At 38.5% G+C, this 25,555-nt stretch overlaps 1 protein-coding gene across 3 annotated transcripts in view; it reads left to right on the top strand.

The window, feature by feature from the left end:
• Nucleotides 1-25,555, top strand: part of CORIN (corin, serine peptidase) — a 254,519-nt gene that overhangs the window by 14,447 nt on the left and 214,517 nt on the right. For all 3 annotated transcript variants that reach the window (XM_054486844.2, XM_054486842.2, XM_054486841.2), the window contains exon 2: nt 17,400-17,544. In XM_054486844.2, the coding sequence (XP_054342819.1) occupies nt 17,400-17,544 (145 nt within the window). The remainder of the gene's footprint in view (nt 1-17,399; nt 17,545-25,555) is intronic.

The following is a 25,555-nucleotide window of genomic DNA, read 5'->3' as shown; positions in this document are numbered from 1 at the left end:
TCTGGTTTTCAATGTGTAAATATAGATACAGAAATAAATACAGAGGCCTATGTGTATGTGTACATATGTGAATGCACACACAATATAAATACATTTTTCCATATAGCTCTTTCTACTGAGAGAAACTGGGAACAATAACACCCCAGGAACAATGAGCACATCCTATGCATACCAAGGGGCCCTCAGATCTTGTTTTTTAAATGTCATTTTCTACAAAAAGGAACCAGGATCCTTGGAGAAATGGCTGATTCCAAGGGTGATGCAAGGCTAGTACCAGATGAATTCAAAACATCTTGTTCCAAAAAGCAAGGAAATGCTCAAAGAATGATGGGGCATGTCACAAGGACACAGCAGCCAGCTTTAATGAACTCCCATTGGCCAAATGGAGGGCAAATTGAGGATCTAAGTAAATTATGATAGTAACAAATTATAAACCATTGAAAGAAATAGGAAAACAAGAATCCATGCTTATGTAAGTGAATAAAAAAAGAAATGGGGCTGGGCATGGTGGCTCACACCTATAATCCCAGCACTTTGGGAGGCCGAGGCGGACAGATCATGAGGTCAAGAGATTGAGACCATCCTGGCCAATATGGTGAAGCCCATCTCTACTAAAAATACAGAAATTAGCTGGGCATGTTGGCACGTGCCTGTAGTCCCAGCCACTTGGGAGGCTGAGGCAGGAGAATCACTTGAACCTGGGAGGCGGAGGTTGCAGTGAGCTGATATCGCACCACTGCACTCCAGCCTGGCATCAGAGCGAGACTCCATCTCAAAAAAAAAAAGAAATGGAAAGTTTGAAGAGATGGTATATTAACATGGTTTCAAAGTACCTCTCCACAAAATAATGTTACAATGGGGAGGCTTGACCCATCCCAACAATATCATGTGATGGATATGACTGTCATCAGTAAAAGGACAAATTGATAGGATTCAATGAGAACAATGCAACATCGCTTTTGTGTTATTTCTCCCAAAGATGTCTGAATTTAATCCTAAATCACAACTGAGGAACATTTTACAAAACAACTGGCCTGTAATTTACAAAAGTGTGAAAGTCATAAAAGATAAGGGAAGACTGAAGAAGACTAAAGAGACATGAAAACCAAATGTAATTGTGATTCTAAACTAGATCCTTTTGGTAGAAGGGGTATTATTGAGACTAATGGAAAAATCAGTGGGGTCTGAGAATTAGGTGGTTGCAACGTATCAATGTAATCTCCTCATTTTAATGGCTGTGTTGTGTTTAGGCAGGAGAATGTCCTTGTTTATAGGAAATATCCATTAATATATTCTGGAGCAGTGAGGCATCTGGTTAGCAACTGAGTATCAAACGGGTCAGAAGAAAAGTCAGAAGAAAAGAAAATGGGTCAGTTCCTTGTACTGCACCTTCAACTCTTCTGTAAATGTGTGTGTTTTAAATTTTTTAAAAAGGAAAAAAGTAAATACATTTTGTTTAATAATTTCAGGAGATATTTTACTTCTGCATTTTTAAAAAATCTACCCTAAGACAAACTTTATTTGTAGTCATGGACATTTTTTCTTTTTGAAAGTAGTGAGCAATTTAGTATATTGTTAATATACAACTTAATCTTAAATGAAATATTTTTCCCCTAACTTCTTCAATTGAGAATAGGATTATTTATAATCCCTTAATTCACATCCACAATTCTTAATTGTGTTTCCTTTGAAAAGGATAAAAGTCGTTACATGAAAGCTAGGCAAGTATTAAACATTTATAGAACTCTTTTAAATTAGTTTAGTCTGTTTTCATTTGGATCTGGAGGTTTGTCTTTTCATAAGCAAATTAGGTGCATCTATAATATACATAGTTTAAAACATTTATCATTTCTGTGTTTGGTTTTGTCTCAAAGCACAGATAACTTTAGCGCTGGGAAGAAATGAGACAATCATTTAAAAAATATTTTCTTGCTTGGGAATACCAACTGTGGAAAGACGTCAAAACAAAATTTAAAAATGTGATGGGTGGAACAATGGGATCTACACTCTCAAAAGCCTTCTTTTCTTTTTATCAACTTATAATTTTAGAAAATGTTATGTAATTCTTAATACCTTGAACTCTGATCATAAATATTAAACATTCAGACAGTTTTTATTATAAGTATGTATTAACATTATTTAAAATATTTAAAACCATCAGTGGAAAGAAGCAGGGAAGGTAAATTATTTGATTATGACTGAAATAATAATTCTAATAATTTATAAGTACCTGTAGTAAATATTAATTAATATTCCTAATCATTGAAGTATTTTCAACATGAGACTGCTCTCTGTTGTAGTTAAATTGAACATGTTTTAATAAAAAGGTTGAAGTCAGTTTGTAAGTTCATTTTTTTTTTTGAGTTGGGGTCTCGCTGTGTCGTCCAGGCTGGAGTGCAGTGGCATGATCTTGGCTCACTGAAACCTCTGCCTCCCCGATTCAAGCGATTCTGCTGCCTCAGCCTCCCGAGCAGCTGGGACTACAGGCGCGTGTCACCACATCCAGCTAATTTTTGTATTTTTAGCAGAGACGGGATTTCACCATATTGGCCAGGCTGGGCTTGAACTCCTAACCTCATGATCCGCCTGCCTCATCCTCCCAAAGTGCTGGGATGACAGGCATGAGCCACCACACCCAGCCATAAGTTCATTTTTCACATTGCCATAAATTATTTATGCTGTACTTTCTATAGCATTTTTTAATCATAAAAAGTATGACTCAATCTATATTAATCACAATAGTAATTAAATGAATATTTGTGTAACAATTGACTCTATTTTTCCCTTGATAGTTTGTGTATTCCATAAGGACAGGGACTATTGACTTGTCCACATTCTATTTCTACCTCTTAGCACAGTTTATCAGATCACTTTCTCATGTGTTTTACATTTTTTATTGTGAGCTCATTTTTTTGGGCAGGGGGCAGTTATAGAAGTGCAGAGTGGTTTTGGTTTGCTTCTGACAGGCACCCTAGTAGAATTACCAGTCTGAGATCTACTTTTATATTAATTTCACAGCTTGGGAATTCTACACTTGCTGTACAATGTAAATTTGTACCCAAGTCTGCTCATGAGACAGGCTTGGAATTTTTCATTTCTCATAAGAGCTTTTTATTGTTTTCACTTTTACAGGGATACATTTTTTTAGTCCTTTCCTTGGGCTAAGTGGAGCTTTCTAACTTCCCTTTCACTGACAATGTAGCATTGTGAAAGTCCCAGATTTATTTAAGGTTCTCATTTCCAGCTCCTAACGTAGGCCTTTTCTCAGGTCTCTTTCTTGGCATTCAAACCCCAGACCCAAGCTCCTAGTCTGACGTCCAAGAAAATTTCTCCCCCTCACCCTAATTATTTCCCTCTAACCCTAATTTCCAGGATGTCTTAGCCTCAACTTTTACTGTTCTGGCTTTCAGTTTCCCTTTCTTTTCTTGCTCCTAGAAATTCCTCTCTCTTTCTTTTGACTGCAGCTATGTATTTAAACTGGCATGAACAATAGTTGAAACCATGGATGGTTCCCTTTGAAAGAAGAATGTGTGGGGAGGGGAGGAAAGTAACACTTTCCGGAGTCAGACTCTTATACTCCGGGCATTCCCCAAACCCTGGGAGATGGGGCTGCTTATCTGGCTTCAGGATTGTAAAAGCAGTTTCATTTAGGATCCCCCTGGATGGTCTATAAAATTATTGGGAGGCATTCTGTATTTGGTAGCATTCTGATGATTATAGGTTATGAAAACCTCTTAGAACTGGCTAAACTGATGAAGGGGATTTTATCTTTGGCTTATTTGGTGTCTCACAGATCCTAAGGGCAGGAAAGCAGGCAGGTACCAGGAGTGTCTAGAATTTGGAGGTAGAAGGCTGATGGGAATTAATGGAATTACGGGCATCAAGTACACAGATGAGATGCAGGATGCCTCTGATCTTTGATTCTGAATCAGGATCTTGTGAAACCCTCATCCAGTTAAGGCTAATGGGATCATTTCTCCTCTCCCGTTATCCTTCCCATTTTTGGGAGACTCTGATTCCCTTCATGTCTCTCACTGCTTCTGTCTCCTGCTTTTTTACATAGGAATGATTGGTTCCTCATATTAGCCTTTATTACTCATTGTAGAGAGATTGTCTTTCCCTGGCTATTTTTGTCTCTGTTTGTCCCCTCTTCCTCTAGGAAGGCCCAGTTGAGTTTGCAAGAGTTTAACTTCCTTCTTAATTTAGTCATTTCCCATCTATATTTTCTGTAGGTTCAGTAATTTTGCTCAGTTTCCTTTTAGTTTCTCTTTGTTTTCTGGCCATGATCTTTTCCAACTTGCTCTTCTAGACTTCCTTTGTGAAGTCTCCCATAGTGAGAAATATGAGTAGATTCTGGGTCTGCTGAAAGCTTTCATGTTCAAGTAAATCTTGTCTACCGTTATCCTCCTGAGTTGGCTAATTCCTACCCAGAAGGTGTTCTCCTCTCAAATCCGCATCTAACCTAGGCTTGGACTCAATCTATTATGGGTTGCCCGGCTCCCTTTTAAATATTTTTCATTTTTGCTATGTCTTCTCTTTTTCCTAATTCCATAAATTTTCTATTATATTACACACACAGTACTTATGTACTCACCTATAATAACTGTGTCAGGCTGAAACTTGATGCTTAAGAATTATTGGATAATTTTATGTTTATTTTCCAGATCTTACCGTGTCCAATATATCCAGATTTTCAAAAGCTGCTTGGCATAGTTGTCCAATCTTTTTTTTTTTTTTTTTCTGTTTTTGACAGCGTCTTTCTCTGTCACCTAGGCTGGAGTGCAGTGGTATGATTACATCTCACTGCAGCCTTGACTTCCTTGGCTCCAGTGATCCTCCCACCTCAGTCTCCCAAGTAACTGGGACCACGGGAGTGCATCACCACACCTGGCTAATTTTTGCATTTTTGTTAGAGATGGGTTTTTGCCATGTTGCCCAAGGTAGTCTTGAACTCCTGAGCTCAAGTGATCCACATTCCTTGGCCTTCCAAAGTGCTGGGATTACAGGTGTGAGCCACCTTGCCTGGCCAGTTGTCCAATCTTTTAGGCATGGTTCCTCAGTTGTTTTTACAATCAAATGTCTATCTGCAGCTTTTAAAAAACTGCCTTTTAACATATACACCATGGAATACTATGCAGCCATAAAAAATGATGAGTTCATGTCCTTTGTAGGGACATGGATGAAATTGGAAATCATCATTCTCAGTAAACTATCGCAAGAACAAAAAACCAAACACCGCATATTCTCACTCATAGGTGGGAATTGAACAATGAGAACACATGGACACAGGAAGGGGAACATCACACTTCGGGGACTGTTGTGGGGTGGGGGGAGGGGGGAGGGATAGCATTGGGAGATATACCTAATGCTAGATGACGAGTTGGTGGGTGCAGCGCACCAGCATGGCACATGTATACATATGTAACTTACCTGCACATTGCGCACATGTACCATAAAACCTAAAGTATAATAATAATAATAATAATAATAATAATAATAATAATAAAAGAAAAAACAAAAAAAAAACAAACAAACAAAAAAAAAACTGCCTTTTAGTAATTTATCATATCCTTTACCTTTTGGGGACAGACAATTCATTTGTTTTCTGAGATCTTGTCTTTCTTCCTCTGTTTGATTTCTTTGGGTTCCAGCCATACTTTATTGTTTAGTAGTTCTCAGAAGCATCTCTCTCTTTCCAATAAACTCTTTAAGCATATTAGACCTGGGTGCAACTCCTTGCTCATCTGTATCTATCCACACAGACCTTCAGAGTCTCACTTTTTCCTTCTTATCTGCTCAGCCTATCTGCTCAAAACTCAACCCTTCTCTTAAGGAAACTTATCTCTCTCTCTAATTTAGTAGTTTAGTCAACACTTTTTCTGAAAATAAGACTGAACTATGTTTTTCAAACCGTTCCAGATATTTTTTGACCTCCTGAGATAAACATTCTGTAGAGACAGGATGTTTAATGCACAGGCCTTTGAATTGCCTTTTTAGCCTTTGCATTTGCAAAAGTTTTATTGAGTTGTGTTCCTACTTCACCCCAAGAAGAAGGAATACATGATAATAAAGCCGTGTATATTTTTGTTTTCAAATGAAATCTACCAGCTGTAGAAGGGTAAATCTACAGCTGAATCCATGAATTAGGTCTGCAAAATCTAGAGACTGGGTCAGAGATTATTTGTTTAACAAATCCAGAGTGAACTTAGGATCATGTGATGGAGGGTGGCTAGAACCTGTGAACAAATTCTGTGCATCTTCATATACACCATGGAATACTATGCAGCCATAAAAAATGATGAGTTCATGTCCTTTGTAGGGACATGTAGGACATGTAGGGACATGGATGAAATTGGAAATCATCATTCTCAGTAAACTATCGCAAGAACAAAAAACCAAACGTCACATATTCTCACTCATAGGTGGGAACTGAACAATCAGAACACATGGACACAGGAAGGGGAACATGACACTCTGGGGACTGTTGTGGGGTGGGGGGAGGGGGGAGGGATAGCTTTAGGAGATATACCTAATGCTAAATGACGAGTTAATGGGTGCAGCACACCAGCATGGCACATGTATACATATGTAACTAACCTGCACATTATGCACATGTACCCTAAAACTTAAAGTATAATAATAATAAAATAAAATAAAATTAAATTAAAAAAAATTTCTGTGCATCTTAAGGATTGAGATCTTCCCTTGTCTGTTTCTTTCCGTGGCCCTGAATGTAGCTTAAAACAACATAAGGAGGAATAGAATTTGGGGCAGCCTTTCTTCAGTTTAATACTTATTTTAAGACTGGCACAAATAGTCAAAACTAGAAGCTCACATCTACTTCTTGAGAACCAAAGAATCTCCACTGTTTCGTAGTTTCCAGGCAGCACCTTTTGTCCTGTTCACCTCCAGAAGCTAAAAACTTGATCCTACCTCAGCCACAGCTGAAACATTGGGAACTGGCATAGGCTGCAGAGACTGTCCAAAGTCTAAAGTCCTACATGGACCGTGTTTGGTATGGGTCCACCAAGGCTTAAAGACTCATGCTATGCCAGCTCAAGAAATAATCACTCCATGTGTATTGTTCTCCCCTAGTACCACTTCATACTCTCTCAAGACTCCTGGTTCAAGAGTAGTATATGTTAGTTATATATACTATATATATATATATATTTATATATATATATAGTTAGTAGTATATGTTTTAAAGGACTTAATACATTCTGTCACTTCTTTTTGATTGATATTCGATTGATCTTGACATTCAAATTCTGTGTTCTTTGTGTTCCAGGTAGGGTGATGATCACACACAATTAAGAGACATAATGATTATTATTTTTTAAATGTACCATACCTCTGTGGAAAAAAGGCATAAGACTTAGTACTTACCTAAAGACCTAGTGTTGATTAATGCCTATAGAAAGGGTAACAGTTTGCTTACTTAGGGCTGTGCCTTGTATCCAGAGAGTCAAGCTGACCACACCATATTGCTCAATAGATGATTGCTGAATGGCCCAAGTGGTTCTCAACTAGGGAAGGCAGTACTCTAAAGAACATTTGGAAATAAAGTAGGAGCTATTTGTTGGTCACAATGTGTGTGTGAGTGTGTGTGTGTGTGTGCATGTGTGTGTGCATGTGCTATGGCTGGCATTTATTAGGTGGTGGCCAGGGATGCCAAATGTCCTGCAATATGTGACAGAGTCCATCAGTGAAAAATTGTCCTTCTCAGAATATCAATCATATTTCTTCTCTTTGGCCCTCCTCCTCCTTCAACCAACAGACATGTGCTTTGAGGCTCATTGGAATGAACGCTCAAGAAATACTGTTGTTTCAGTGCAAAAGTTCACTCTGCACCTATGGTTGATTTGTTGTTGTACCTTTTACATGTCTGCATTACCCTAGTCACAGGGTATTGAAGTCACCTGTGAAGCTCTGTATCTTCTTAGAGGTAGGCTGTTAACTCCCTGAGGACAGGGACTATGTTTTTTTCATCTTTATAGCCCTATAACACAGAATAGATGTTACACAAGCATTTGTGGAATAAACCAAATTAGTGGGATTTTAACATGTCACATAGACGTGTTTTGTAATGGAAACCTCAACACAGAATTTCTCATTTTTCAACTAGAATACTCATGGAAATATAGCAAAACATATGATGAATGTTAAGTTTGGAATTCATCTTTTGCTTTAGGTATTCAGAAAGAAATTGCTGCTTCATTTAATGCATAACATCATTACTTGTATTTTTTCACTGCAGGATTCCTTTTCAGCAGGTAGGTTCAGTAGGTTAATTGTTTTCAACATCTGTTTATGTTTTACTTTGCATTGAAATGCCTGAAATGAATTGTTGTAGACCATAAGATCCACTTTGTCTTGTATGCTTTCCCTGATTATTTTCAGCTGTAGAAAGTCAATCTTTTAATTCTCTACTCACTTTGACAATCTGTTTCAATTTTTAAAAGTCACAACATTTCCATTGTTATAGGATTAGTGAGTCAATTAAGTTTCTAAGATTTGCACAAATTCAGGAGCCTCCTTAGCGCTAAATGAAATGTGGGTTTGGCTTTATGTTAACTGTTTGACTCCTTTGGATTTTGCCATAGCTTTCTTAGAGATGTAGTAACAAATAATCAAGATGTGAAATTTAGAACATTTTTATCAATAAATATCAAATATTTAATTTCCCGAGAAATGGATAACGCAACCCTCTTCCCCCCTGTATTCTGTATTGTTTTTAAAAAATATAGGCTGAAAAACTGACCTTTAAGACTCTCCAGTATATGCAGAAAGAGTTCTGATATTGTATCTACCTAAAAGGAAACTTTATTACTTTAAAGTTTGTGTCTTACATAAAATGATAGTATTGGCAAGTTTGAGATTGAGGGCAAAGTCATCTCCAAAAAGGACACAGGATCCTATTTATCTATCTTGTCTGGATAATGAGAGCCTACTGTTTCTTCCCAAAATCATCTTCTGTAACTATTACAGAAATATGACCCTCCTACAGTGCTCTGAAGAAAATAGGATTTACCTAAAAGGCTAAACTATTCTCCTATTGCCTCTGAAGATATCTCCTCATTTAAATAAAGATAATAACTTTCCTCCAGGGAAACTAAATTGAGCAAACTCTGAACTATGTGTTAAAAAAAATCAGGACTCTTGAGCTTTCTGAACTTGAAAGAAACTTTTTTTTTTCATTTTTCTTTTGCTTTACTAATTTCACTTTACTTTTGGGGTATTTGTGGTTGGAGAAAGACCTTTTTATGCCTTATTTGCAGATATGGAGATAAGGTTAAGAATGGAAGATGACTTTATAAGGTTACATAGATTTTCAGTGGCTGAGACAATATTGTACAAGTTGCCTTTGAAATATTCCAATCTCCTCTCTCACAGTTCAGGCTTCAGCTAAACAATGTATCCTCAAAACAGAAACGCTAATGTTATATGGTGCCTGCGTACTGGGTTATTATAAAACAATACACATTTTGTTGGTATTTAGTCTCCATATTGAATCTACATTCTGGGATATGTGATTCTGAAATTTGGGAGAGGACTATCTGGTGCTGCTATTTTGTTAATTTTCAAAGGGAAAATGTGGACAGAGTTGGCTTGCAGTACCATGTGTTCTGGTGTGAACTGAGTAATTTCATTTTGAGAGACTGCATGAGTTATTTGAACTTCATATGCTTCAACTACATGCCAGAAAATGGGATGAAAAGACTTACTGAAAACCAAATGCTTGTTCTTTATGCTTCCTGGGATATTAAAAACAAACATCACAACAAAAGATATGATGATTTTGGAGGCATTTTGCTTGTTGGTTGAGTGAGAGCTATTATTGCCGAGAATTGCAGATGCCTGGCTTGAGAACTATCCATATTATTAATCTGTTACTCGACAAATCTACTTTTAATTCATGTGAGGGTCACTTTCATAATTTCTTAAGAACAGAGTGGGAAGCAGCTAGCACTGTCCATTCTTCATCTTAAATGAGGGAGTAACAATTGACTGATTTTTGCTCTATGGACAGAGTGGAGATGGGTTGGAAAAACTCCATCTCTATGACTGAAAAAAGAACACCAATCACATTTTGGCATAATGATTGCACAGGACAAAGTTCCAAGTTGAATATCTAGTCGCAAGTAGAGTCTCAGTGTCTGCATTTCTTTAGATTCGTGAGTATATTAATATGTGACACTGTAATGCCCCCACAGTGTTTAGAGGGAGCTTCTGTGTCCTGTTTAGGACACACCAGTAGAAGTGACTTTGTTATCCTTGAGGCTGGTCCTTGCTTTGCTGAAATGGAAGAGTACATTTGCAGTTTATCATCTTCCTACCTAAAGAATTAAGGTACTAAATTTGTCTCAAGCCAATACATAGTGTTGATTTTGGATGATTTTTTTCTTTTTAGTTGTTTGTTTTTAACATTGTAAGCAAATATTTTGTGATAAGACAAATAGTCATTGAATTCTGCCATAATTTTGCATACAATCCCATCTATTAAAATGAACATTCTCATTTTGGTTTGAGAACAGTTTGACATTTTGGCTTGGTAATATCACAAACTTCAAACAATAAATAGAATTTTAGCTAAATCCACCAGATTGGCATATGAATTAGGATAACCTCTAGCAAGCACTGTTTGTGCATCTAAATAAAGTTCACAGACTGTGTTGACTAACCATCTTGTATTAACTAAGTCTACATGATTTCATAATTTTATTTAAGAACATTTTCGTATTTAATTTTGGTAAGAATAATTTTGGTATTTAATAAAATCCATGGTGTAATGTCACATTAGGCAGACAGAATTAATCTTCACATTTCAAAATATCCTGCTTATCAGAAACAGTTTAAATGCTGCCTCAAGTTTGCCTGATCTTTGATGGCAATTAAACAAATCTTGTTTAAAATCTTGTTTAAAATAAAAATATCAACATATCTCTATGTCTAATGCTGTACCTTAAGAAATAGTAGACTGATGTTAATCTCTTTGTAGACAATTTCTCTGAGTGCATATTATTGCTTTCAGAGCTAAAGACAGCATATGTTTGGCAAAACCTTGGAATGATCAAGGGATAGGTTTTGTTTTGTTTGTTTTAAAATTAGGTATTGGGAGAAATAAATAAGCAAGGACTTGGACTACGGTTTCCAACCTGTGTGCTGTTGTATTCCAGGTTGCTGCAGTGACTCAAGGGACTTTGCTGGATATTTTTAGTTTTTGAGGCAAATGCAGCGATACTTGACATTTATTGGTCATCGAATGAAATACTAGCTTGAGGTAGCTCACAGTTTCAACATTAGATTGTGCTATATTACTTTTGATATTGTCCTGTCTCCACAAAGCTGGGTTCTTGGTGGTTGCTATGCAAAAGTTGTGCTATGAAAGAATCCATGTGGAGCAGGCAATGAAGGGTGGCGGTGTCTGATCTGATTCCAAGGTGCATGGAGTTGTGCGGTAGTCAACAGGTGCACACATCATATTAGTATGCAATTGTGGTTATTATTTATATTTTTACTTCTTGCCAAATACATTTTCTACTTGAAGGATTTTTGGATGATTTAGGAATAGACTCTGTAAGAAGTAGTTATTTGCATAATTATGTACAAAGTAATTTTTATTTAGGAAGTTTAATTAATTCATTTATTCAGTAAGTGTTTATCCACTCACTCCTGACTGTGTTCAGGTACTATTCTAGATACAGAGCATTCACTGATGAGAAAAGGGCAATATTTGCATATATAGCAAGAAATAGACTGAATTGCTATGACTTACGCTATGATTGTGTTTTTAAAGAAGCAGGAATAAATTTGTACTTTCTAGCTCTAAAATCTTATGAGTATTTGTTGGTTCCTATAGTCTATGATGCATGTTGTGGTACTCTTTCAGCTTGAATGTTTCTGAAACTAGTGCTTTCCTTTCTCCTAATGTAGTGCATATAGTATTTATTTATTTATTTATTGGACCCAGGGTCTCGTTCTGTCTCCCAGGCTGCAGTGCAGTGGTACGATCTTGGTTCACTGCAACCTCAGTCTCATGGGTTCAAGCAGTCCTCCCACCTCAGCTTCCTAAGTAGCTGGGACTACAGGCAACCCCCACCATGCTTGGCTAACATTATTTTTTTTTCTGTTTGTAGAGAATGAGGTCTCACTATATTGTCCAGTTTGATCTTGAACTCCTGGGCTCAAATAATCCTCCTGCCTCAGCCTCCCAAAGTGCTGGTGTTATAGGTATGAGCCATTGTGCCCAGACACATATATAGTCTTGATAATTTTTTTTCTACTTTGAAGATCATTTTTATCTTTCAACCTTTTCTGGAGTAACTTTGCACTACAGCAACAAATAGTTTTGTCTGCCAATTTACCCCCTGTACAATTATATCATATTTCATTAAAAGCCCTGATGAAGAGATTAAAATACAATTTTCTTAAAAGAATTTATATTTTAGTTTGATTATCAAATTAAACATACAAATTTAAAAATACACATATATGCAGATATACACTGATACACTACATCAGGGGCTCACATACTTTTTCTATAAAGGATCAGATAGTAAAGATTTTAGGCTTTGAGTACCATATGATCTCTGTTGCAACTACTCAATGTTGTCGTAGTAGCAGGAGAGCGGTGTAGACAGAATATAAACAAATGAACATGGCTGTATCCAATAAAACTGTATGTACAAAAATACTAGGTGTGCTGAGTTTGGTCCATGGACTAGTTTTCTGATCCCTGTTCTATATATTTAAGATGTAAAATTTATCACAAAGATAATCCAACCAATTAGAAAATAATCCTCGGCTGGGCACGGTGGCTCAAGCCTGTAATCCCAGCACTTCAGGAGGCAGGAATATTTGAAAGGACAACCATCCCTCATAGATGAGGACCCATCTTTGGTCAGGGGTATTCAAGTAGGTGCACCCCCCAGCTAGAACCTCCAAACAAGCTCTCAAATATTGTCTGCCATTCGCAGATGTGGACGTGCCCTCAGGAATCCATCATGTGTTGACAAAGTCAAATGCTGCCTGAAGGTAAAAGAGGGTAAAGACTTACGTACTTGAAATGTCAACTATAATCTCCTTGACCTTTGCAAACTTGATAAAATGGACTCAAAACCTCGTACACCCTAATGTAAATCCAAAGCCCTCCCCAGAACCTCTGGGTGCATGGTTCTCATGATCAGCTCTGGTTCCAGGCTCTGCATTCTTGAATTAGTTCAGCTTTGGGGTCATTTTTTGTGTTGTCTTTTCTCATCATGCAAAGATAATACAGCCTCTTTCTTACTCTGGCTATAGTGTGGAGAACAGGTTGGGGAGTGCATGGATAAATATAGGTAAACCAGATAGGAGGAGGTATTCGCAGTATTTCAGGAGAGATATGTTTATTTTTACTATAATGTTGCATCTATGAGACTAGCCAGTTTTGTTTTGCATATTAATATATCCCAAGTGCCCAAACAATGCCTGACACATGATAGTTGTGCAATTACCTTTTTTGAGATCGCAAACCCTGGAAGAATACCAGATATAGGGATGAATATTGTTTGTTTGGTTCCAGACTTGTTGAGTTTGAGCTACTTTTACAACCTCCAATGAGGAGATGTCAAGTGGTCAGTTGCATATAATGGTCTGGAGATCAGAGGAAAGATCTATGGTTGTTATTTAAAGATGCAAGTCACCTATGGAGGGATGCTAATTGAAGTTAAATGTGTGGGTGACATTGCCTGGGGAGCGAGTGACTGTGAGAATTGAGCCTACAGAAAGAGAAGGAATGACCAGAGAGGCAGGGGAAAGAGAAGCCAAAGGAAGAAAGTGCTTCAAGAAGGAGGAACTGGCTACCTGAAATTTTGACCTCTCAAATGATACCAAGATAGCATACACTTGTGGTACAATGGTACACTGTGCCAGTGTACATTATATAAAACAACATGACAGCTTTTAAAATAAATGTAGTTCTTAAGATACAAGAAACGCGTTTTCAGTAACAAGATTAGTAAAACATAAGAACATTTGGAAGGTTGAGGTGGGTGGATCACTTGAGCCCAGAAGTTTGAGATTAGCCAGAGCACCATGGTGAAATCCTGTCTCTACAAAAAAATTAGCTGGGAGCGATGGATGGTGCACACCTGTTGTCCCGGTCACTCAGGAGACTGAGGCAGGAGAATCGCTTGAGCCCAGGAGGCAGAGGTTGCAGTGAGCCGAGATCACACCACTGCACTCCAGCCTGGGCGACAGAGTGAGACCCTGTCTCAAAACAAAACAAAACACCAAAAACAAACAAACAAAAGCCCAAAACCAAAACCAAAAATAAAAACAACAACAAACAAAACACAAAGGAATGACATGCTTTACAAATATGTGCAGGTCCAATCAGATGCGTTGTTCCCTACCCTTGCCATGGAATGCTGTGCCTGTGCTCAGCTTAGTTACAAGGCTGAGGAAGGTGCTTGTGGAAGAGGGCTGCCATTTGAAGGGAGGATTGTTTAGAGTCCATTGAAACAAAGCTTAAGGGTGATTCTGGTTGTTTATTTCACCTGGCATTTACTCAACAGTGAAGTCTGAGAGTTGCCTTGTGTTCAGAGGAACCTCCAAGGGCCTGTGCATAATGTAGCATTTGCGACAGTCCTAAGTGGCCATGAGTGCAAGAGGAAAGTTATGCAAGTTATTCGAGAAGAAAGTGCTGAAGTATTGAATTTCTCCTACATATTTCTTCCTCCTCTCCCTCTGAAAAAAGCAATCAATTCTCTGGCTGGGCGTGGTGGCTCACACCTGTGATCCCAGCACTTTAGGAGGCCGAGGCGGGTGGATCACGGGGTCAGGAGTTCGAGACCAGTCTGGCCAACATAGTGAAACTCTGTCTCTACTAAAAATACACAGAAAATTAGCCAGGAGTGGTGGTGTGTGTCTATAATCTCAGCTATTCAGGAGGCTGAGGTAGGAGAATCGCGTGGACCTGGGAGGCGGAGGTTGCAGTGAGCCAAGATCCTGCCACTGCACTCCAGCCTGGGCAACAGAGCGAGACTCTGTCTCAAAAAAAAAAAAAGCCATCAATTCTCTTGTCACTGAAGAAAATATTTGGTCTAATCACGAATATCATTTTTGGAGGTCCAGTACTTGATATATACTTAGATGAGATATTAAAATGGGCCTCTAGCATTTTCTCCACTGACTCTGTACTTATAAACGCTAAATGAAATGTATCTGGCTCCAGGAGTCCAGATGGCAATGAGCCAAGGTTATCCCTATAATGCTTCTGTGATCACCTTAGCAAGGAAGCTTCTTAATTGTTGTAAAAGTTAAATACTTTGCAACTTTTTTTAACTCGTAACAGACTTTTTCAGGGGTACTTTTCTCAGAATTATGGCTGATTCAGGGTTGCTCTCTCTACAATGTCTTACGTGATCTTCCAGCAAGAAATCATATTTCTATCTTTTGAATTATTATGTCACTTTAGCTGTAAGTGTCATGGTGCTTATCATTTGCTACCTTGCAATATAGTCATGTACATTTCATGTCTCCTACAAGACTGTGAGCTTTTGAGAGACAGTGGTTTGAAGTCATTGTCGTATCCATCACTATTATTATAATTAGTAGGTGTTCAATAACTAAGTAAAATAAACAAGTATCAACTTGTTTCTGCCACTAACTTTGTTGGCCTGTAGTCCCACACTTTTATTTATTGATTGATTTTTTTGTAGATAAGTGTTGTATACTTATCTTCTTGTCTTCTTGAAGATCAATTGTCTTCTTGAAGATCAGTTGTAAATTAACTGTAAATTATAACACGTTGGCTGGTAGCTTAATCCAGGTACAATGGATCAGTGAGACATTAACCTAGGAAATGAAGTTCTTCTCAAGTTAACAACATAAGTTATTTCAAATAACGTCTCTCATGGAGAATTCTTAAAATTACAGAAGGTGTCATCATATTATGTAGTGAACACTGCTTGCAATATGGGTTAGTGAACCTATATTCCCTTATAGAGAGAATAAAGCAGAAATGGGAATCACATATGCCTTGCAATTCAGAAGAACCCTTCAAAATTGACTTTGCATCCATGGGAAATAATCAAATACTGGTCAGGAAGTCCTGAGAATATTACAGGGCCATTGTGTTAGAACAACTTCTTGATTATTATAAGGCTCTTTCTCAAAGGTCATTCTTTCTTTTAAAAAAGTTTAGTATTTATTACAGAGGAAGAACCAACAAAACCTGGTGATGTATGGCAGAGGGGGATGATGAAATGGGGAGTCTTTGAACTCCACTCCCATATTGGAATGGAGGAATTTCTGTAAACACAAATATCAAAGTCAGGAAAAGAACTAGTTTGAAGAGAGAGAGAGAGAGAGAAGGTTTGTCTTAATTTTGGACTTGTTAAAAAGAGGTGCTGCTACCCACCAGGCATTGGAAGTATGTGGTGTAACTCTGAAAGGAGTTCAGGATGCAAGAGAGATTCAGGAGATAGTTACACAGAGGTTATAGTTCAAGTTGTGAAACTGTCAAGAGGAGAAAATGCAGTCAGAGGTCCAAGAGAGAGTCATGAGAAATGCCTTCATTAAGGAGACCCGGAGAGTTTCTTGTAGTGATTCAAAGCCCTTTTAGTACCATCTCAGATGTTTTTTTGAAGTCACTGCTTTAAGCTAGCCATTTGTAATAAATGAATTTCCAGATATCATTTCTGGCAAGAGATTGAACTAAGCAAAATTTGAAGCATTTGAAGACAAGAACTTTATCTGAACCATCGTTGTTGCACTTTGACATCCTCTCACACTGGATGGGCTGTAGGGGTAGCATGGACAGCCGAGGATGTCCTCAGAGTTGTTAGCATTAAACTGGCAATCAGGGCAGGCTCCTCCTTATATTTCAACTTGTCACTAAATGCATGGTCAGTAACAGTGAGCCTGGCTGAATTATTAATGGCCAAAAACTTATTTTATCCAGATTAATTCACATTTGGTTTAGACTAATGAGACAAAAAAGAATGAAGTCTGGATAATATTCTGTCTACACCTACTTACCAATTTTTTATCACTGTATTAGGCAGTCTTCACTTCTGTCATAGCTTTTGGCCAGGTAAGGTTTTGCCATGGTAATTCATAGCCCTTTGGAATCATACCAAATTGACAAATATGTTTTAAAAAAGGAAAATGGGATATTGTTAAAAGCCTATGTACTTCTGAAAAATGTTTCAGAAATAGATAGTTTGCTCTTCAATAAATGAAATCTGTTCATTTATTGGCATGATTTGGTGACTAAGCTCATTTCATACCCTAAAGCACAAACAGTAAAATCTTTTTGGAATGTGCTGTTCTAAATGGACAGCTGCAACCTAAAATTTCATACCATGTATTGTAAAACTAAAACCATGTTGCATTTTCCTCTTTTACTTTAGGTCTTGAGAGCTGATGACAATAACATGGGCAATGGCTGCTCTCAGAAGCTGGCGACTGCTAACCTCCTCCGGTTCCTATTGCTGGTCCTGATTCCATGTATCTGTGCTCTTGTTCTCTTGCTGGTGATCCTGCTTTCCTATGTTGGTGGGTGAGGCCATTATTAAAGAAAAATGAAGTTAAAGTGAAAATCAGCATGATTTAAAAGAGTGATTTCTACTTAGTACTTATTTAACCTGAAGTGTCAGTCAATGAGAGGATTATCTGTTGATGACGTTATGCAAATCTGCAGTTTCAGCTACTGTAACCACTCTACTGGTTATTATTATTAATATTAATGAATGAGTTTATGAATTTAAAACATTTAAGGAATGATTACTAGGTTGCAGGCACTTTGGAAGTTCCTGAGAACTCCAGGATGGTTAAATTAGTCCTTTCTTAGGAGCTCACAGTTGAGAGGAAGTGATGATTATCACACAAGGCAACACATGTTTAAGATAGAAGTGTATACAAGGTCCTATGGGCACATTTCAAAGAAAGCACTGTGGAGAGTTAATGTGTTAACTTCGGAATTAAGTTAATGGAAATTTAGGTTAGAAGACAGTAGTTCAGGAGTCACATTTGGCAGAGAAAATAACTAGTGCAAAAATATAACCCCTTGAAAGATGAACATAGATTTAGAAAACTGGGTGAAAATTTGGCAGTGGTGGGAAATGCAGCCAGATCGATAAAGTCCAAATGAAACAGCATCTTACATTTTCATACTAAATACTAAGGGATTTGGGCTTTAGCTTTTAGATCACTGGTTTTCAAACTCTATTCCATGGTAACAAGGTTCTAAGGAGGAGACTCAAGGATTGCACAAATGTTTGCTTTGACTTTCATTAAAAAAAAAAAAAATCTTAAAAACACACTCAAACTAAATATTACATACCACATTTTTAACCAAGTAAAAACCAGCAACCAAGTAATATGTGCTGACAGGTTAACTCATTAGTTAGCTCATTAGTTGCATCTTGCTATCTTTTTCTAAGTGAATGATACTTCAAGTTTGAAAAGTGAACTTTTTGGAAAAAGCAATAAACTATTATCACTGGTAGCTGCCTAATGATATGAATCAGGATATTAAAAAATATGTGCAATCAAATAAAACAGAGAAATAAATATCAAGAAGATGCTGATCTAATTGCATTGCCAATGATTTTGAATTTTTAAATTTTGCCAAACCTCCCTATTATTTTCTTACTGGTTTATAGAAGTTACACACTTAGATCTTATAAAGTAAGTTAACCACAATAAAATACAGCTTATATCTATTAATAGTTATTAGGCTTTTATATGATATTTATTTGAAAATAACATTGATCTGCTATAAAAATGATTACAAAACACTGCTATGGGTGGTGGATTACCACTGGAGGATCTTTCCAAGAAAGGAGAACTCTGATTATTTTGCATTTGCAAAAGGTGGTAGAACTGGATACACTACAGAGTACTGGAGGCAGAAAGAAATGAAGGCAGAGGGAGACCAGTTCAGGGCTCTGACTCTGGTCTAAGTAAAAGGTGATGAGTGTTTGAAATAAGGCATTGGATGCATTAAAATCAATAGAAGTCAAGACCGATTGGATTTTGGTGTGAGGGAGAGAGGAGTCAAGGCTGACTCCTGGATTTCTGGCTTGGGTAACCAGGTTTTTAAAAAAAAAATGTTTGTGGGTACATAGTGGGTGTGTATATTTATGAGGTATGTTACATACTTTCCTACAGGCATGTAATAAGCAATAACCACATCATGAAAAATGGGCTCTCCATCCCCTCAAGCATTTATACTTTGTTACAATAATCCAGTTATACTCTTTTTTTTATAATCCAATTATACTCTATTATTATTATTATTTGTTTTTTTTTTGAGACGAAGTCTCGCTCTGTTGCCCAGGCTGGAGTGCAGTGGCGAGATCTCAGCTCACTGCAAGCTCTGCCTCCTGGGTTCACGCCATTCTCCTGCCTCAGCCTACCGAGTAGCTGGGACTACAGGCGCCCGCCACCATGCCTGGCTATTTTTTTGTATTTTTAGTAGAGACAGGGTTTCACTGTGTTAGTCAGGATGGTCTCGATCTCCTGACCTCGTGATCCGCCCATCTCTGCCTCCCAAAAATCTTATATTTTTATAATCCAATTATACTCTATTGTTTTTAAGTGTACAATTAAACTTCTATTTACTATAGTCACCCTGTTGTGCAATCAAATAATATCTTATTAATTCTAACTATACATATTTTTTGTACCCATTAAAAACCCCCACTCCTCTCCCCACCCCCCACCATCCTTCCCAGCCTCAGCCTCTGATAACGATCCATCTATTCTCTGTCTCCATGAGTTCAATTGTTTTGATTTTTAGCCCCTAAAATAAGTGAGAACATGTGAAGTTTGTCTTTCTACGTCTGACTTATTTCATTTAACATAATAACCTCCAGTTCCATTCATTTGTTGCAAAATGACAGTATCTAATCCTTTTTATGGCTGCATAGTACTCCATTGTGTATATGCACCATATTTTCTTTATCCAATCATCTGTTGATGGACATTTAGGTTGCATCCAAATATTGACGAGTATGATCAGTGCTGCAACAAACATGGAAATCCAGATATCTCTTTGATGTACAGATTTCCTTTCTTTTGGGCATATACCCAGCAGTGGGATTGCTGGATTATATGCTAGCTCAATTTTAGTTTTTTTTTAGGAACCTCCAAACTGTTCTTTATAGTGGTTGTACTAATTTACATTCCCATCAACAGTGTACAATGGTTCCCTTTTCTCCATATCCTTACCAGCATTTGTTATTGCCTGTCTTTTGGATATAAACCATTTTAGCTGGGGTGAGGTAATATCTCATTGTAGTTTTGATTTGCATTTCTCTGATGGTCAGTGATGTTGAGCCCCTTTTCATATGCTTGTTTGCCATTTGTATGCCTTATTTTGAAAAATGTCTATTCAAATCTTTTGCCCATTTTCAAGTTGGATTATTTGATTTTTTTAAATAAAGTTGTTTGAGCTCCTTATAAATTCTGATTATGAATCTCTTGTCAGATGGGTAGTTTGAAAATATTTTCTCCCATTCTGTGGGTTGTCTCTTCACTTTGTTGATTGTTTCCTTTGCTGTGCAGGAGCTTTTTAACTTGATGTGATCCCAGCTGTTCATTTTTGCTTTGGTTGCCTGGGCTTATGTGGTATGACTCAAGAAATTATTGCTCAGACCAATGTCCTGAAGAGTTTCCCCAATGCTTTCTTTTAGCACTTTCATAGTTTGAAGTCTTATATTTAAGTTTTTAATTCATTTTGATTTGATTTTTGAATATAGCGAGAGATAGCAGCCTAGTTTTATTCTTCTGCATGTGGATATCCAGTTTTTTAAGCACAATTTATTGAAGAGACTGTCCTTTCCCCAATGTATGTTCTTGGCATTTTATTGAAAATGAGGTCTCTGTAGGTGTGTGAATTTGTTTCTGGGTTCTCTATTCTGTTCCATCAGTCTGTGTGTCTGTTTGTATGCCAGTATCATGCTGTTTTGGTTACTATAGCTCTGTAGTATTATTTGAAGTCAGGTAATGTGATTCTTCCAGTTTCATTCTTTTTGCATAGGATAGCTTTGGCTATACTGGGTCTTTTGTGGTTCCATATAAATTTTAGAATTGTTTTTTCTATTTCTATGAAGAATGTCTTTGGTATTTGGATAGGGATTGCATGGAATCTGCAGATTGCTTTGAGTACTATGGAAATGTTAACAATATTGATTCTTCCAATCCATGAACATCAAATATCTTGCCATTTTTTGGTGTCTTCTTCAGTTTTTTTCATCAGTTTTTAGTTTTCATTATAAAGATCTTTCACTACTTCGGTTACATTAATTTGAAGTCTGGGCCCATTTGTGTCCATTCTTGGGAAGGTGTTTCCGGTCTTCTAAGGGACTTGGGCCTGCGACCCTATAATGCTGCAATTCTTGAAGACTTCTAGAGAAAGGTACTGCCTTGGTGGTCCTGGATAAAGTCTGGAAGAATTCTCTGAATTGCCAGGCTGAGACTCTCGTTCTTTTCCCTTACTTTCTCCCAAACAAACAGAGTCTCTCTCTCTCCCTGTGCTGAGCCTTCTGGAACTGGGGCAGGAACACAACATCCCCGTGGCCACTACCACTGAGACTGTGCTGGTTGAGACTTGAAGCCAGCACGGCACTGAGTCTCACCCAAGGCCTGCTATAACCACTACTTGGCTACCACCTAAGTTCACTCAAAGCCTTAGAGTCTACAATCAGCAGGTGGCAAAGCCAGCCAGGTTTGTGGCCCTCCCTTCAGGGCAGTGAGCTCCCCCAGGCCTCAGGTGGGTCCAGAGATGCTGTCTTGGAGCCATGGATTGAAGTAAAAAACCTTAGAACGTTAGCTGGTGTTCTATTCTCCTGCAGCTAAGCTGGTACTCGAACCACAAGACAAAGTCCTTCCCACTCTTCCCTCCCATTTCCATTGGCCAAGGAGTCTCTCCCTGTGGCCACCACCACCACCAACCCATGGGGGCTTTTGCCAGGCCACCACTGATGTTCACTTAGAGCCCAAAGGCCCTTCAGTCGGTTTATGATGCATGCTTCCAGGCCTGGGACTCACTCTTCAGGACAGTGGACTCCTCTCTGGCCCAGGGCAGGTCCAGAAATGCTAACCAAGAGCCTAGGCCTAGACTCACGGACCCTAAGAGCCTGGTTGGTGCCCTACCCCACCGAGGCCAAGCAGGCACCTAAAGTGCCAGAGAGAGTCCCCTTTACTTTTTCCTCTGCTTTTCTCAAATAGAAAGAGTCTTTCACCATAGCCACCACAGCTAGGAATGTGCGAGGTCACATCTGAAGCCAGCACACCTCAGAGCCCAAGGCCCACCACATATAACCTGGGTATTGCTGTTTGGTATTCAGGGCCATGGGGCTCTTTGGTCAGCAAGCGCTGACTCCTGCCAGGTCTCTGCTGTGACAGAGCAGTACTGAGTTCAATGTAAAGTCCCCCAGTTGCTGTGGTCTCCCTTTACCAAGCACACTGATTTCTCCATGCCACACACCCACTGCTGGAGGATGAATGAGAGGTGGCACAAGCACTCCCTTAGCCACCTAGCTTGTGTCTCAGTAGGTCATGTGTCTCCTAGTCCACCAGCTCTGAACCCAGCTCAGCACTAGGGCTTGCCTAGGAATTGCAGTCCTGGTGGCCTAGGCTGTCCCTCAAGTTCATTTAAAGTCCCAGAGCATTCCAGCCTGCAGTGGTGAGGCTTGCTGGAACTCAAGCTCTCACCACTGGGATGGGCAATTACCCTTTGGCCTGGGCCTGTCCACATGTTCCCTCTGCTTTCTGCTGTGACAGGGCAGCACTGAGCTCAATGCAAAGCCTCATAATTGCTGCACTCTCCCTCTCCCCAGTGCCCACATTCTCCAAGCTGCATAGCTACTGCTGGGGGATGGGAGAGGATGGTATCGGTGTTCAAGACTATCTTTCTTGTCCTCTTTAATGTCTTCTTCAGTGATATGAAGTTCAAACCAGGTACTGTGATTGCTCACCTGATTTTTGATTCTTGTGTTGGTGCCTTTTGTGTGTAGTTAATTGTTAAAATTTGGTGTTCCTTTGGGGTGGGGGACAAACGCTATAGACTTCTATCAGGCCTCTTGCTCTCCCTCCTGTATCTAACCAGGTTAGTTTTGGTGCTACCTGTTAACATAGGAAGTAAAGGTGCAGGAGTCTGATACAGGCAGATGAAATAAAGATTGGAAGGTTTGTTTGTGTATCAGAGATACTTATGGGACAACCAAATACAATGGAATCATAGTTGAATTCAACAGTGAAAGCAGGTCAAGAAGTGGAGAAAAACGAGAAATCTAACATGTTGCTTTCCTAAAGAATTTCAAGAGAAATTGTGGCCAAATATGATGTTTGGCTTCTGTGACAGAGCAGCACTGACTTTCAAATTTAACTTCCAAGTCATTGGCATAGGACTGAAGCTAGGGGATCCAGGAGGGAGGTTGAGAAGGGAGGTCTGCCATGCACGCGGCAGTCTCAGTGGCAGTTGAAGCAGCAGGAGTCGATGAACTCTGAAGAGAAAATGCATTAAGTAGAAGCTGAGGGCAATGCTCTGGAGGATGCTAGTGTTTAAGGGGCAGACAAACAGGAGGGAAAAAGAGATACAGGAAGAATAGTCAGAGAAAGAAAGGAACCCAGAAATGCTGGCTTTCACAGATGCCAGAGGTCAGAGGGTGACCAAGTAAGAGGAAGACAGAACGAGTGCCCCAGCCCGGGAAGACTAAGGGTTTTCTGTGGGAGATTTAGTCGCTTCTTGTTCTGTGGTGTCAGCTGTGGCCTGCTCTCAGGCTAAGACAGTAAACCGTCCTGAAACTCGTCTCTGCCACTCTCTTCTTTTAAGAGTCAACACCCTTCCAGACCTGGCCTGCTTCTCCTCCCTCTCCAGCACCCTTCAGTAGTTGTCTTTTTGTGTTTTGTCCAGAGTTTATAGTTATTGTCCCTGGGCAGATCTGCCTGGTAGGCGCTTCCTCAGCTATACCACTGTCATTTTAAAAAGTCTGTTTGTCATGAGACTATGTTCATTGGCTCACATGCTTTGAGGAACACTTCCTTTAATTCTCAGGGTCTAATGCTAATATAAAATGTAAGTACATTTAAGTACATCTGTGCTTAGAGGCCTCTGAGGAGAGGGCAAAAGAGGATTGCTTTGCTTTAAGTGGGTTATTCTTATTAATTTTATTAATTAATTATTAGTTAATTAATAATAATTTATTCTTATTAATATAATATACCATTCAATTCAACCATTTAAGGTCTACAATTCAGTAGTTTTTAGTATATTCATAGATAATGTAACCATTACTGCAGTCTGTTTTAGGACATTTTTGTCATCTCAAAACAAAACTCTGTACCCTTTAGCTACCACCCAATCTCTCCCCATCTCCTCACCCCTAGCCCCAAGCAGCCACTAATCTATTTTCTTTCACTATAGATGTACCTATTCTAGACATTTTGTATGACCATATGTGGTATTTTGTGGCTGGCTTCTTTCCCTTAGCGTATGTTTTTAAGGTTTACTCACATTGTAGCATGTATTAATACTTCATTCCTTTTAATGGCTGAACAATATTTCATTGTATGGATATACCATAGTTTATTTATCCATTTGTCAATTGATAGTCATTTGGGTTATTTCCACCTTTTGGCTATTATCTATAATCCTGCTATGAATATTTGTGTGTTTGTTTTTGTGGGGACATACATTTTCATTTCTCTTGGGTATATACCAAGAGTGGAATTTTGTGTCACTTATGTAACTGCTCCTATATGCTATTTTGTTTATATGTAGGCAAACTTTAGGAAGTGGGGGTTTTCCCACGCATATTCAAAATCATTCTTTTAACAATTCAAGATGCAGAAAACAAAGAACTTCATTATAAAGTGGGCAAAATACATGAACAGATGCTTCTCAAAATAAGCATACAAGTGTCCAACAAACATATGAAAAAATGCTCAACATCACTAATCATCAGAGAGATACAAATCAAAACCACAGTGAGATACCATCTCACACCAATCAGAATGGCTATTATGAAAAAGTCAAAAAAACAACAGATGCTATTGAGAAAAGGTATGCTGTTGGTGGAAATGTAAATTACTTCAGTCACTGTGGAAAAAACTTTTGAGATTTCTCAAAGAACTTAAAATGGAACTACCATTTGACCCAGCAGTCTCATCACTGGGGATATAGCCAAAAGAAAATAAATCATTCCACCAAAAAGACACACACACTCATATATTCATGGCAGCACTATGCACAATAACAAAGACATGGATTCAGCCTAGGTGTCCATCAGTGGTAGATTGGATAAAGAAAACATGGGAGATACACACACACACACACACACACACACACACACACACACACACCATGGGATACTATGCAGCCATAAAAAAGAATGAGATCATGTCCTTTGCAGCAAAATGGATGTAGTGGGAGGCCATTAGCTTAAGCAAATTATCACAGGAACAGAGAACAAAATACCACATGTTCTCACTTATAAGAAGGAGCTAAACATTGAGTGCTCATGGTCATAAAGATGGGGACAATAGACACTGGGGACTA

The sequence above is a fragment of the Pongo pygmaeus genome, chromosome 3, assembly GCF_028885625.2.
Source record: "Pongo pygmaeus isolate AG05252 chromosome 3, NHGRI_mPonPyg2-v2.0_pri, whole genome shotgun sequence".
NCBI lineage: Eukaryota > Metazoa > Chordata > Mammalia > Primates > Hominidae > Pongo > Pongo pygmaeus.
Note: the sequence above shows the minus strand (reverse complement) of the source record. Positions and strands in the feature narration are given on the sequence as shown.